Below are 15,501 nucleotides of genomic sequence, written 5' to 3'. Positions count from 1 at the left end.
TCAGTCAGTTGAAAAGGGAGTTTCCCTAGGTATTCTGCCTGCAGACTGTAAATAGATATTTTGGCAGAACTTTACTCTGTACTCTTCTCATTGCCTGACTTTCAGACTTCGGACCTGCCAGCCCCCCACAATCGAGTGAGCCAATTCCTTGAAGTAAATCTCTCTCTCCCTGTATGTATCTCTCTCTCACTGGTTCAGTTTCTCTAGAAAACCCTGACGAAGATAACAGCCTCCTCCCTCAGGCACAAGGCCTCTCCTCCCCTTGCCTATCCAGCACCCCAGGGTCAACCTCTGTGATCAACCCCCTGGTGAGTCTCACTGATTACCTGAATGGTCCTCCCACCTGGTGTGAGGCTACTGGCCAAGAAGACAGGCTCTGTGGGGAGTCTTCTCCCCCATCACCCATCAGCTGGAGGGACCCCAAGTTCACCTGATGGTAGAAAACTTGTGGCAGTTGCCATGACGATCAATGAAACTAATGAGAATCTCTAGAACAAAGAGACGGATTTCTGCGTCCTCCATGAGGGCAGTGGAGAGAAGGCGGTCCAGGAAGTTGCTGGGCAGGGCGGACATCATGTTGCTGCACTGGAAGCCTGTGGATACCTGCAGGGGAGCCCAGGATTGGAGTGTTTAGTGACATCCCCTCTCAGGTGCAGGGAGGACAGAGAGGAGTTGCCAGCAGAAGTCGTGTCTAAAGCATCAATCCTGTTGAGACATCTCTCAGTTCAGCCTCCACCCCTCCACTCAGGCCCTGGATGCCGTAGGAAACTTTTTTGAACGCTCCACCAGCCACTGAGGCAACCTGCTCAGTTTGGCTTAGTAGACATGTGGGTGGATGGGGATAGCGTGCAGGGACAGTAAGTTGTTAAAAGAAAGCAAAAACCCAGACTAGGCAAATGCATTAGAGACCAAAGTTTATCAGCGGTTACCAGGGGCAGGTATTGCTTAAGGGGCACTGAGTTCCTGTTAAGGGTGAGGAAAACATTTGGAAACCGAAAGTGGTGATGGCTGCACAACATGGGGAGTATAAATAATGTCACTGAATTGTACAGGTAGAAATGGTTGAAATGGCAAATATTTTGTTATATGATTCCACTACAATTTTAAAAAGCAAGCAAGGTGTGAGCACTAGCGGGGAACAGGTGCCAGGGAGCCCCTGAACCTAATATTCCAGAACACCCTCCATGATCATAATTCTTCATTAAGAGATGGACAATCACAAAGAAATAGAGACAGTGTATGAACGGCTGGGCTGGGTTGAAGAATCAGACCCTACACATGGCAATAACCAAAGACCACACACAGCATTTGGCTACCTACCCTTGTTATGGTGTTAAGGGGTTGGGGGGAGGCTTCTGATTAAAGCCAGTTGGCATAAGCATATACATCATACATAGTGTTGTCAAAGCATTCAAAAGCATCAAAACACATGCAACACTAAGCCCGTATTGCAAAGCAATGCCTCTGATGATTCAGAAGGTCCCTGAGGATCTAGCACAGCCTGAGGCATCAATAGGGAACATCAGTGTTCACTGATGATCCCTTGAGATGCATCTGGGTGTGCCCCTAACTGTCTCCTTAACGAAATGCCAGGTACAAAATAAAAACTCGTTGCTGTCGAGTTGATTCCGACTCATAGCAACTCTATAGGACAGAGTAGAACTGCCCCAAAGGGTTTCTAAGGAGCGGCTGGTGGATTCAAATTGCCAACCTTTTGGTTAGCAGCCATAGCTCATCATAGCTCTTAAGCACTATGCCACCAGGGCTCCAGGTACAAAACAGTGAGGGTAAACTTAGCAAGGAAATGGCAGACCAAGGGGGTAACCAGATGTGGGCAGTGCCATGTGAAGAGGCTTTATAGAGTGAGATAAAGGAGGTGGGCTGGGGAAGGCCTGAGAGCAGGCGTCTGTGCGGATGGGCAGGGCTAGAACAGAGAGAGGCTGAGGGGTGAGATGGGAGCCTAGGGAGGGAAGGGGAGCGCGGAACTTCCAACTCAGCCTGAGAAGTCTGAAATCTGGATGTACAACAATCAGGAACTAAGACCCAGTCTTTAACGAGGGCAACGTGGTGAACAGCATTTCTAGAAAGTTCTTCTTGTGGTTGTGTTTATGATAGGTGAGGCGAGATGGAACAACCAGAGAATCACCTAGTTGTGAGAGGTCCAGAGTTTAGGCTAGGGCTGTGCATGAGAATACCTGGGGGGCTTTTTATAAGGACAGATTCTAGGACCCCACTCAGGCCATGGCTTAAAATCTATAGGGAATCTATATAATTTAACAAGTGGATCGTGGGAATGGTGTCTGAGAACAACAGCTCTAGACTCCAGTGATGGCTGCAAGGATGGTAAAGAAGAGGTGTATAAAACACCGATGAAGGGAAAGATGGTAGCTGGGAGACTGAGGTGGGTACAAGTAGCAAGGTGGAAACAAAGCGAGGGAGGACCTGGGGAGGCCTTGGAAAGAAAACGGGCAGAACCCCCAGGAAAGCCAATAGATTCCATCTTAAGATAATGTCTGAGTGACAAGGCCATCAGTAGCTGTCTTGGTTATCTAGTGCTGCTATAACAGAAATACCTCAAGTGGATGGCTTTACAAACAAGTTTATTCTCTCACAGTCTAGGAGGCTAGAAGTCTGAATTCAGGGTGCCAGCTTCTGGGAAAGGCCTTCTCTCTCTGTTGGCTCTGGGGGAAGGTCCGTGTCATCAATCTTGCCCTGGTCTAGGAGCTTCTCAGTGCAGGGCCCCAAGTTCAAAGGATGCATTCTGCTCCTGGCACTACTTTCTTAGTGGCATGAGGTCCCCCTGTCTCTCTGCTCGCTTCTCTCTTTTATATCTCAAAAGATATTGACTTAGGATACAACCTAATCTTGTAGATGGAATCCTGCTTCATCAACCTAACTGCCTCTAATCCTGCCTCATTAACATCATAGAGGTTAGGATTTATAACACACAGGAAAATTGCATCAGATGACAAAATGGTGGACAATCACACAATACTGGGAATCGTGGCCTAGCCAAGTTGACACACATTTTTGGGGGACACAACTCAATCCATAACAGTAGCCTATAAAGAAGAGTTGTGAAAATTAGACACAGGCTTTCTACCTGTTATGGGCGACCCAGCTCTGTGGGTGTCCAACCTAGCTAGTAGAGTGCACCTTTCCCCTGGGCTGATGCAGCCCTGTGCCAGGGCACACAAGCTGATTTCAGTCTCCCACTTGTGCCTTTGACTGGGCACATCTATGTAGTATGCAACTTGAACAACTGTATGTGGTCCCTTGGAAGGAGCTGCCTCCCGAGGATGCAGAGCAGGAATGGGGACAGGAGAAGCTCACCTTAAGGAGGGATTTCAGCAGCATGATCTGGGTCAGTCGGTTCCTGTTCTCCCTGCAGACCAGAAGACACAAACACTCAATGGGGCCGTGATGTGGATGGAGACCCCACACTTACCTGCTCAGCTCCCCCCATGATTAGCTTCTCCATCAGGCTTGTCTTTTTAGGTTACCCAGGACAGGGACTTCCAGACCCAGGAAGCAGACTAGGGAACGAATGGCTCCCCAAGGTGGTGGTGGTGGTTATTGGTGGGGCAGCCTGAGGAATGGTTCTGGGACCCAGGGCCCCCACTGAAGGTTGGTGAGGGATTTGGGAGTAGAAAGAGAAGAGGGCAGAGTCAGGAGAGTCAGGGTGGACAAAGGAGAGAGCCTGAAAACATGGAAAGGGGCACCTGGGGCAGAATCTGGGCTGGAAGAAGCAGAAGTGGGAGGAAGGTGTGGAGACTCACCCCGTCCTCCCCGGCTCCATGGGGTGGTGCAGGGAGGGCAGCGGGACCTTGCTCATGATGAAGAGGATCACCTCGGAGCGTTGGTACGTGGGCAGCGTGCTGGCAAAGGAGCCTGCGGAGAGGACGGTGGAGAGGCTTGGCCCAGGCAAGGCCAGAAAGTGCCTCTCTTGGCTCAGCCTTTCAGCCAAACTATTGCCTGGAACAGTCTGGATGTGATTCTGCCTCTAGAGGAAGGAGCAGGCATCGGATGCCTCCAGAGGGCTTTTCCAGGTTCTGGGTCCTTCTCTTGTTATTCCTGAGGCTGTGGTAAAGGTCTCTGCTTAAAGCTGGGAGTGCGGGTGGGTGGCATGGAAGAGCTCAGCCCTGGAACATGGTTCCCATCTGGGCTCTTCCACGGGCTGCTCTGCTGTGTGCCCTTGGGAACCTCCAGGATTCTTACTGGCTCTGTCTATGAACGGGGCTCATTCCTGCCCTGCCCTTTGCAAAGCTGCATCAGCCCAGGGGAAAGGTGCACTCTACTAGCTAGTTTGGACACCCACAGAGCTGAGTCACCCAGAACAGGTGGAAAGCCTGTGTCTAATTTTCACAAACCTTCCTTATAGGCTACTGTTATGGATTGTGTTGTATCCCCCCAAAATGTGTGTCAACTTGGCTAGGCCATGATTCCCAGTATATTGTGTGATTGTCCACCATTTTGTCATCTGATGTGATTTTCCTATGTGATGAGGCACTATGGGCAGGAAGGCACTGAAAGTGACACGCCCCTCACACACTTGTCGGTGGCCTGATAAGTCTTCCCTCCACACCCATGTGCATACGTCTTTCTCCATGGCCTTTTCCCATTCCCTGCCCTCCCCCTTTCTCTTCCTCACTCCCCACCTCCTCTCCAATTGCATTAGGCTGGCCCAGTGGGGACTGGGATGAAGGGACAGTTTGCCTTCCTTTCCTTGGCCTTCGATTTGAACTCCTGGTGAGAAGCCCACAGAGACTGTCCTGTGCTATACCAGGCCCAGGCCCCAGTTAGTCCACTAGCTGTGTGCCCTGTGGACTGAAGCTTCATTCCCCCAACACCTGTCACTACCTCCCACCACACCCTGGCCTGCTGCCCTCATGCCCCCTCCCCTGGGCCCACCTATGGTCTTGATGACAGCCTCCTGGAACATGCGCTCCTCGTGCTCCTTGATGGTCTTGGCACCGAGGCTGATGGCCCCATCATAGCTCCCGGTCAGCGCGTAGTCGATGCTGAGCCGCAGCTGCCTCAGCAGAGTGTTGAACATCTCCAGCACCGTGGGCCCTGACACAGTGGGGGAGACCTGAAACCAGGGCTGCACCCTCTCACCTTCCCCTGCCCTGGTTACCAGGCAAGCCAGGCCCTCTGCAAGCTGGTGCTTCCTCTGCCCCCACCTTCTCCCCTGACTGAGGCCACCATGCTGTCCCTTGCCCTGAAGGAAGGCAGCTCCCCACAAGGGCACTTCTTTGTCTAGGGTGCCCTTAGGGGGCTTCCAGCCCTCATGCCTTCATGGAGGGTCCCATTACCGACAGAGCCAGTGGCAGCGATGATGGCAGCTTCAGACAGGACCTCCACGATGCCCGCCCGCACGGTGGCTGCACTGCGGCTGTTGGCATCCAGATGGCTCAGGAGCTGCTGGATAACCAGGTGGGAGTGCTGCGGCTGGGGAGGAGGAAGACGGTGCTGTCTCCAAACAGCAACCCCACCCACCCCCTTGCCTCTGAGCCAAAGCACCTCTCTACTAGGACTCAAAGACCAGGGTAAACAAAAGTGATGATCCCAAGAGCAGCTGGCACTAGAGGGGGCATCCAGATACCCCAGTCCGTTTTCCTGGAGCCCCTCCCCACTTGGTCCAACAAAGAGCAGTCAAGTCCCAGTGAAGACCTCAGTTTCCACATTTTTCCTGGGTCCTTTCACTTCAAATGGGTCAAAAATCAATTTTAAAATATTCTCTTCCTTGTTATTTTCCCCTGGCCTCAGGTCTTCCTGGTAAGGGCCACAAGAGGCCACGTGGTTTAGCCCAGTGCTGCTCAAAGGGTGGCTCTGGGCAGTGTACACAGTTAACGCACTCGGCTGCTAACCGAAAGGTTGGAGGTTTGAGTCTACCCAGAAGTGCCTTGAAAGAAAGGCCTGGTGATCTGCTTCCAAAAAAACAGCCATTGAAAACCCTATGAAGCCCAGTTCTACTCTGACACACATGGGGTGGTCATGAGTTGGAAACTGACTTGACAGCAAGTAGAACTGGATGCTCAAAGGGTGGCCCATGGACTGGTGCCCATTCAAGATCTGTTTGAGATCAGTTTACACCAAGATCAGTACAGAAATTGAGAGTAAGCATTTAATAAGCAATTTGACATGCTGTGGCAGCCAAATACGGGGTCAATGGGTTTGTGGTTTGTATGAGTTTTTCATTTCATTTTTCTAGGAATTCTTTTTCATTGTATTTTGTAAAAGTATTGGTCGATGATATATTGGAAATAAAACTAAACTGGTCCACAGCTAATTTAAGCAGTGCTAGTTTAGCCAACTAGGAACTTAGGATATGAGGAACCATTGGACCAGGGGAGCCACCATACCTGAATTGAGTACATGATGATTTTAAAGCAACGGATGGCGAACACCTTGGGTTCCCAGAGACAGTGGTTATCCAGATGGCTGTGAGGGCGAGAATATGGGGGATTGACGAAGAAACACGAACGATGTCAGGGAGGAGACGTCTGGTAGAAGAGGGGCCCCTCACACAGCTCCCAGGTGAGTGAGGAAGGGCTTATGGGGCACAGGGGAGAGAAAGGGAATCATGAGGGCCCTCAGGCAGTCCCAGCCCCTGAGCTGGAGGGAGGTCATGGAACTGGAGTCTGTAGCTGTGGACATAGTAATGAACCAGGCATCTTCCTTCAGCTTCAGGTACCCTCCTACTAACTCCTGTCCCCAAAATTGCCCTTGCCACTGGGTGGTGGCTTTTGCTTTCATAAGGCCAGGACCTCAGCACAGAGATGGGACTGGTTTGGCCAGCTGTCGGGATGACCCAGACTCGGGACCTCCCCAGTGCTTCTTGGCCACAGTGCCATAGCTGTGATGCCTCTTCCTCTTCTGGAGCTGGCAACGACATACTGGGGGTTTGAAACACTGAAAAGCTGAAGTCTGCGGCCTGGAGAAGCCACTCACATGAGAACAGGCTTGATGGCGTTTTTGATGTTGCCAAAGGCAGCCCGGCCCAGCAGCTCCCGAAGACACCTCTCGGCCAGCTCGGCAGGGTTTTCCTTTTCCTTCTCTGGGGCTTGCAGGGGCGAGGGGGACCGGCTGCGGGGACACAAAGAGGGATGGAATGCAAGGCTGGGTCAGGCTTTGTGTGCCCTGGGGTGTTTATGCTTTATCCACGCAAGTGATGACAGGGGGCAGGCAGGAATCTGATGCAGACTATACTAGGTAACAGGAGCAGTCAGGGCTGTCAGAAACTAAGGGGGTGAAGAGCCCGGAGGGGAGGGAGACTGCGGGACGAGGGAAAAAGCTCCTTTTCCGGAAATCTTAAGGGCAGACCTGACGTGCCTCTGTGGGAAGGATTTCTGAGCACCATGGGCCTCGGATGGCACAGACCAGGCGTGCCTGCTGTACCACAGGCTCAGGAAGGAACAGAGAAGGGACACGCAGAGCAGAAGACAGACAAGAGCAGGAGAAAGGAAAAGACGGTGGGAGAAAGAAGGGGAAAGAGGCAGAGGGAGAAAGGAATGCCACAGTAATTGGCTCAGGCATGATTCAGTGGTACCAAGTTACAGGGCCCCGAGTCCCAGAGCTGGCCAGAAGAAGGAGCCCCAGGACTCCCACCCTAGGACTACAAAGAACACACAGTGAGCTATTATTCCAGAACTGGCCACCAGAGGGCACATTTACTTTTCCCTGCCAGAAAGTGAGAAGCCCAGGGTCTTCAGCCAGCATCATGCTCAGCCAAGGCGGGTCAGCAGCATCGACTTTTGCCTCTATCCTATATTCACAGAGGGGAAGAGCAAGGCACAGGGACGGGAATGAATCCCATGAGGAGGGCCTCCCAGGTTAAAACCCAGTATTTGCAACTCCTCTTGAGTGGCTGCCGCTGCTGGCTGGTCAAACCATCACACCTGAGATACGATCAGGAAGTGAGGGGAAGGAAATGCCAGGAGGGAAAGTCCTTATAATTGGAGCCATGAAAGGCATTTTAAAAACTCCTTGGCCTGCTGTTTTCGGAGAGACTAAGGTAACCCACTCTCGGTTCTGTGTGTTCTGACCAGCACACCCCAGCCCCCTGGGAGTCCAGCACCATAATCGTCCCGCCTTTGTTAACATAGATGTTAGGGGCTACAGCGGGCTGGCAGAGGGCCACGCCTAAGGCTCTTACAGAGCTAGCTCTGGACGCACTTGCAGAATAAGCCACAACTGCCAAGATCCCTGGCCTTGTGGCTCGGTTTTACTGACTAACCCAAGTCACGTGGCTGCTGAACATCTGGCAGGGCCTGGGTGTGTCCACTCTCCCAGACCAATCCTCCCACCTGCTCACCTCTCTGCCTCCTCCACATGCTGCAGGTTGAAAAGCAGTGAGGGGACAATCTTGTCCATATGCTGTGGGTCCCAGATGTTGGCCTGCAGCTCATCATTTACCGTCTTCCTCACCACCCCTTGCAGACCTTTGATGCCCGACATTCGGATTCTGTAAGGAAAAGGGCAAAATGGGACCACAAAGTCCTCAAGCCTGAGAAGTCCAGCTTCTGAGGCACAGTTCAGGGGTTAGGAATGCATCCATCCATCAAAGGGCAGAACGGAGGCCACCTTCTTCTTCTCACATGACGTGACCTCCTGGCTGGCTGACTTCCTGTGCTGGTGGAATGAGCCCAGGAGGCCATACTCCCGGACTACTCTTGCCCTGGTACCACCCTGGCTTCATCCCTGGGGTGCTGGTTGCTCCAGGCTCCCCCTCTTTAACACTCATCTAGGTTTCTTCCACTTGGGCCTGAGATATAAGAGCTCAAAGCACTGCCAAGAACTGATGAGGTAAAATCTCGGATTATGAGCAACTTATTTTGTGGGGGAAGAGGATCTGGAGGGAGAAGCAGAGAGCTGGCAGGCTCTCTGGACACAAAGGGTTTTCAATTGGGGCTAGGTTGGCTGAGAAACAGGAGGGGAAATTGAGAAACTGTGTGGAGGGGCCCCTTTTGTACTCCCCACCCCCACTGGGCTAGCCTGGGGTTAGCGTGGCCCTGCGGGAGGGAGCCCTCTTCACTGGCCACTTCTTCAGACTGAGGTTTCTCTCTCTCTCTTTTTAAATCAATCTCTTTATTTTATGATTATAAAATAATACATACAAATTGTAGAAAAGTATAGAGGAGAGAAAATGTACCCCTATGGTCACCACAAGGAGCCCTGGTGGCACAGTGATTGAGCACTCAGCTGCTAACTGAAAGGTCAGTGGTTTGAATCCACTGTCATCCAAAGATGACAGCCTTGGAAACCCTATGGGGCAGTTCTACTCTGTCCTATAGGGTCACTATGAGTCAGAATTGACTCGACGGCAACAGGAAGGTCACCACTCAAAGATAATTTATCAGCATTTTGGTGTCTTTCATCTATGCATAATATTTAATATCTTAATATTTAATTAAGAACCTACTGCAGATGTAATTTGTATTGGCTTTTTTCATATAATATTGTACTACAGGGGAGTCCTGGTGGCGCAGTGGTTAAGAGCTTGGCTGCTAAACAACAAGTCGGCATTTTGAATCCACCAGCTTCTCCTTGGAAATTCTTTGGAGGCAGTTCTACTCTGTCCTGTAGGGTGGCTACGAGTAGGAATCAACTTGATGACAATGGGTTTTTTGTTTTGTTTTTTTTAATTATATTATAAGCATTTTCCCATATCATTAATTCTTCATAAATATATTGAATAGTTGCATGACATATTATGGTAAGAACTTTCTAAACGACTCTCCTATTGGTCATTTAAGTTGTTAACAAATTTTTGCTACCATAAATAATGCTATGATGGGCATCATTGTGTAAAAATGTTTTACTACGTTTCGAATCATTACCATGAGTGGAATTACTGGATCGAAAGATAAGCAATGAAAGGCTCCCAATGCTGCCAAATGATTCTTCCCAGCCAAAGCATGAACTGCAGGAGAACATTGTCACTGTACCCACATCAACACTGTAATCTCCTTGTAAACATCTGTTCAATTTTATAGCTCAGAAAAATCTCCATATCTTGTAGCTATCTTAGTTCACGTCCTTTTGATTAGTATTGGAGTTGAGGATTTCTTCTAAATGTTTAGTTGCTATTTGTATTTTCAGCTTCAGTTTTAAGTGGGATCACCGGGCACTACTCTGGCCTTCTTGGGCCATGGTCTTTTCAATCACCTCACATGCATGCGAAAGCTGGACAATGGAAAAGGAAGACAGAAGAAGAATTGATGCATTTGAACTGTGGTGATGGCAAAGAATATTGAATATACCATGGACTGCCAGAAGAACGAACAGATCAGTCTTGGAAGAAATACAACCAGAATGCTCCTTAGAAGTGAGGATGGAGAGACTTCGGTTCACTTAAGACATGTCATTAGGAAAGACCAATCGCTAGAAAAGGATATCATGTTTGGTAGAGGGTCAGCGAAAACAAGGAAAACCCTCAGTGAGATGAATTGGCACAACAGCCACAACAATGGCATCAAACATACCAATGATCATGAAGATGGCGCAGGACCAGGCAACGTTTTGTTCTGTTATACATAAGGTTGCCAAGAGTAGAAGCCGACTGGATGGCAATTAACAATACCATCATTATAACGCAGTGATGATGCGGTGATGGAACCCCCCACACCTGCCACTGCTCTGGGCTTGCCCTCTGCAAAGGCTAAGAATGAGGAACAGGTGGAGATCTCAGGGAACAGGGCATGCAGGGAGGTTATGAAACAGAGAAGCAAAAAGGGAAGGAAGGAAGAAGACTGGTGCCAGAAGATTCCTTTCACCCAGGCAGGCTTTCCTCTCATGGAGGGTGAGTGCCAGTTTGTGGATGCTAATGGTGCTGCCCGGCTGCCAGGGGTAAACCTCGGCAACCCACTCTTGCTGCTCAGTAAACTCCTGACGTGGTCAGAATGCAGTGCTGGCCATGTCAACTTTTGCGCCTTCTCCTCCTCCTGCTACAGACTGATTGTGAGTGTGTGTGTGTGTGTGTGTGTGTGTGTGTGTGTGTGTGTGTGTGTGTGTGTGTGTGAGCGAGTGGATGTGTGAGTGTGTAGCAGCATGAGGGGTGTCTCCTTCATTCCCCCTCCTGAAGGCCTGGCATTGCCTGAGTAATCAGCACCTGTGACAGACACACCTAGTTACAATCTTACACTTTCTGCATCACCTGCTTACTGCCGTCCGGTAGCCCGGGGACCTGCCCAGTAGTCATTCCATTGACTTGGAAGCACTTTGGGGATGGAAAAATTGTCTGGACACCACTCACTTCCTCTTCCTCCAACCTAGATCATCAGCTATGGGGAAGCTTGTTGTAAGGGTCCCCTGACCTACTGTTCCACATAAGTTGGCCCTCTTGCAACCCCTCTGAGGTGCTGATGTGATAAAGGCAGGAGTCATCATCTGGGTTCTGGAACAACCAATGGAGAATGTGTCTGCTGTTGACATCCTGGCCGGGTGACAACTTCAGCCCACCAGCCTCTTCCTTCTCTTACTCCTCCTGCAGCATTGACTGGTATGAACAGCTTAGCCCCTGCCCCATTCCCCTCCTCTTCATTTTTCCTCTTCCTCCTCTTTTAAACATATTCTCTAGTTTCATATGGTCTCCCTAAGTTGATAACACACTTTTTGTAGGCATGGATCTACCTTGCCATTCTTTTGCACAAGACATCTATTTAGCATGAGACATCTATTTACTGATCCATCAGTTTGACTCTGTGTGCCTTGCTTTATATATACGTGTTGGTATATATTCAGGTAGATTTTTTTGTGATTTTATTTCTTTTTTTTCACTTTTTTTTGTACTTTAGATGAAGGTTTACAGAACAAGTAATTTCTCATTAAACAGTATACATATTGTTTTATGACAATGGTTAACAATCCCACAACATGTCAACACTGTCCCTTCTCAACCTTGGATTCCCTATTACCAGCTTTCCTGTCCCCTCCTGCCTTCCAGTCCTTGTCCCTGGACTGTTGTGCCTCATTAGTCTCGTTTTGTTTTATGGGGCTGTCTAATCTTTGGCTGAACGGTGAACCTTGGGAGTGACTCCATTACTGAGCTAAAAGGGTGTCCAGGGGCCATATTCTCGGGGTTTCTCCAGTCTCTGTCAGGCCGGTAAGTCTTTTGTGAGTTAGAATTTTGTTCTACATTTTTCTCCAGCTCTGTCCAGGACCTTCTGTTGTAATCCCTGTCAGAGTAGTCAGTGGTGGTAGTCGGGCACCATCTAGTTGTACCGGACTCAGTCTGGTGGAGGCCATGGTGGATGTGGTCCATTAGTCCTTTGGACTAATCTTTCCCTTGTATCTTGTTTTCTTCATTCTCCCTTGCTCCCGAAGGGGTGAGACCAGTGGAGTATCTTAGATGGCTGCTCACAGGCTTTTAAGATCCCCAGATGCTACTCACCAAGGTAGAACATTTTCTTTATAAACTGTGTTATGCCAGTTGAGCTAGATATTCCCTGAGACCATGGTCCTCACAGCTAAGGGATTTTATTTCTATGTCATGAGTATATTCTCATGAGTTATTTTTTATAAGTTTGAGCACGTGTATGTGAAAGTATATTGTCTAACTCAAGAAATTTACCTGGAAGCAATCACTTGTTCATTCACTCGGCAAATGTTTATTGAGTGCCTACTGTCTCCAGGCACTGTTTTAGCACTTGGGATGTATCAGTGAATCACACAAAGACTCCTGCCCTCACTGAGCTTATATTCTAGTGGAGAGAGACAGACAATGAGTAAGAAGCACAGTAAGGAAATTATAAAACATGTTTGCAGGGGATGAACGCTATGGATGAGGGAAAAGGGGAGTGAGTGTGTGGGGACATTCAGGGTGAAGCTTCATTGACAAGGGGACATTTGAGCAAAAGCTTGAAGGAGGTGAGGGAGTGAGCTATGCAGGAAGCAATCCAGGCACAGGGACAGACCATACAAAGTCCAGTGGCTGGAATGATTCTGGTGAGAAGACGAGGTGAGGGAGGCAGGGGCATTGGCTCATGTAAGGACTCTGGTTTTTTTTATTGATCTGCGTGTACTTTTTTTTTTTTTTAATTGTGCTTTAGGTGAAAGTTTACAGCTCAAGTTAATTTCTCATACAAAAATTTATATACATATTCTTATGTGACATTAGTTGTAATCCCTGTAATGTGACAGTACACTCCCCCTTTCCACCCTGGGTTTCTTGTGTCCATTCATTCAGTTCCTGTCCGTCTGCCTTCTCATCCTGCCTCTGGACAGCAGCCGCCCATTTGGTCTCGTGTATCTGCTTGAACTAAAGAGCACATTCTTCATGAGTATCATTTTATGTTTTATAGTCCAGTCTAATCTTTGTCTGAAGAGTGGGCTTCGGGAATGGTTTTAGTTCTGCGTTAACAGAGAGTCCTGGGGCCATGGCTTCGGGGATTACTCCAGTCTCAGTCAGACCATTAAGTCTGGTCTTTTTACATGAATTTGAGTTCTGCTCTGCACTTTTCTCCTGCTCCATCAGGGACTCTCTGTTGTATTCCCTTTCAGGGCAATCATTGATGGTAGCCGGGCACCATCTAGTTCTTCTGGTCTCAGGCTGACGTAGTCTCTGGTTTATGTGGCCCTTTTGTCTCTTGGGCTAATATTTTCCTTGTGTCTTTGGCGTTCTTCATTCTCCTTTGCTCCAGGTGGGTTGGGACCAACTGATGCATCTTAGATGGCTGCTCGCAAGCTTTCAAGACCCCAGACGCCACTCACCAAAGTGGGATGCAGAACATTTTCTTGATAAACTTTGTTATGCCAATTGACCTAGATGTCCCCCAAAACCACGGTCCCTAGCCCCAGCCCCAGCTACTCTGTCCCTCAAAGTGTTTCACTGTCTGGGTATACATTTTGATGAATAATGGTGAGTGTGTTTCTGGGGTGAATAAATGTATGTAGTTCTGAATAATAGAGAGTGTTCAGGGTGTGTGTGTATGTTCTGCCACTGGTTCTCAAATTGGGCTCAAAGGACTGTTGGCTTAAGTCCAGCCCTGTTTTCTGACCCAAGAGGTGTTCCTTTGGGAACCACACGTTGGGAGCCAGCACTGCCCGCCTTCCTGGTCATGTAAGTCCAGGTGCTCTTGCTCCTTTTCTGCTCCCACAGCCTCATGGGGGTTTCTCCCCAGCAACATCAGAGCAAAAGTTACACCAATGTGATCAGACAAGCACTTGACTGGAAACTCCATAAGACCCATGGGGGCTTCTGTCACATGCTGAGCAGGCCACCCTCGCCTCCCCCTACTCACTTGGTCTTGATTTCCAAGTCGTCGTGGCTGGAATGGCACATTTCACTGAACCGGGACACAAAGAAATCGTAGCTCCGATGATAAGACGGGGTGTCCTCCTCAATGTTGGCAAACTTCACAAACTGTCAGGAAGAACAGAGAGAAGAACACCTGCTGTCTTCCACACTTTCAGGGCTGTGTGACGTGGCGTCCCCATGACCCTGCCCCCGTCACCATAGTGAAGCCACGGAAACCACATATCAGGGGACCCAGCTCTGGTCACTCCCAGAGCATGCTCGGGAGGTCTGAGTTCCAACCTCTGCTCACCTTTCTTGTCTACACAACAAGACTGCAAACCATGGCTATACTGGGTTGGATAGTGTCCCCCCAAATTCATGTCTACCCAGGATATCAGAATGTGACTTTATTTGGAAATAGGGTCTTTGCAGATATAATTAGTTAAAATCAGGTCATACTGCATTAGGGTGGGCCCTAAATTCAGTGTCAGGAAGGCCACGGGGGAGGAAGGAGGAAAAGAGGAATCGATGTTTAGAGGACGCTGAGCTTCTGTTAAGGGTGACAGAAACATTTCAGAATAGATAGGATGATGGTTGAACAACATGATGAACTTAATTTATGTCACTGAACTGCACATGTGAAGACTGTTGAAATGGCAAATGTTTTGTTACATAAATACATTTACCACAAATTAAAAAAAAAAAGGCCACGGGAAGACACAGGAGACACCCAGGGAAGGACGCCATGTGATGATGGAGGCAGGGACTGAAGTAAGGCAGCTACAGGCCAAGGAACACCAAGGATTGCTGGCAGCCACCAGAAGCTGGAAGAGGCAAGGAAGGAGCCCTCCCTAGAGCCTCCAGAGGGAGCACAGCCCTGCCGGCACCTTGACTTCAGACTTCTAGCCTCCAGGACTGTGAAAGAATAAATTTCTCTTGCTTTAAGCCACCCAATTTGTGGTACTTTGTTAGGGGGCAGCCCCACGAAACGAATACAATGGCCCTTCTCAGCCCTTCCCGGCTGGGGGTAAGCAAAGGATGAGGAGGAGGAGAAATGCAGAACCAAATACACGTGGACTGAACGGCTGAGGGCTAATACTGAAACTTAGCAAAATGAACTCTGGGAAACAAGAACACATCTGAGATTTGATTTAAAAAAATGTAATTGCTATTTTTGTTGTCAAAAGTGTTTTTTTTTTTTAAATTAATTAATTTATTTATTTATTTTTAATATTTTATTGTACTTCAGGTGAAGGCTTACA

General features: G+C 49.0%; 1 protein-coding gene across 1 annotated transcript in view; it reads right to left on the bottom strand.

Moving 5' to 3' along the window:
* Nucleotides 1-15,501, bottom strand: part of EFR3B (EFR3 homolog B) — a 116,429-nt gene that overhangs the window by 14,141 nt on the left and 86,787 nt on the right. Inside the window, exons 5-13 of the mRNA XM_004377570.2 lie at nucleotides 14,244-14,365; nucleotides 8,318-8,467; nucleotides 6,955-7,089; nucleotides 6,366-6,444; nucleotides 5,316-5,451; nucleotides 4,912-5,073; nucleotides 3,780-3,891; nucleotides 3,334-3,385; nucleotides 431-603 (exon numbers count right to left, since the gene is read on the bottom strand). Coding sequence (XP_004377627.1) covers nucleotides 431-603; nucleotides 3,334-3,385; nucleotides 3,780-3,891; nucleotides 4,912-5,073; nucleotides 5,316-5,451; nucleotides 6,366-6,444; nucleotides 6,955-7,089; nucleotides 8,318-8,467; nucleotides 14,244-14,365 — 1,121 coding nt within the window. The remainder of the gene's footprint in view (nucleotides 1-430; nucleotides 604-3,333; nucleotides 3,386-3,779; nucleotides 3,892-4,911; nucleotides 5,074-5,315; nucleotides 5,452-6,365; nucleotides 6,445-6,954; nucleotides 7,090-8,317; nucleotides 8,468-14,243; nucleotides 14,366-15,501) is intronic.

Source organism: Trichechus manatus, unplaced genomic scaffold (genome assembly GCF_000243295.1).
Source record: "Trichechus manatus latirostris isolate Lorelei unplaced genomic scaffold, TriManLat1.0 scaffold00052, whole genome shotgun sequence".
Classification (NCBI taxonomy): domain Eukaryota; kingdom Metazoa; phylum Chordata; class Mammalia; order Sirenia; family Trichechidae; genus Trichechus; species Trichechus manatus.
Note: the sequence above shows the minus strand (reverse complement) of the source record. Positions and strands in the feature narration are given on the sequence as shown.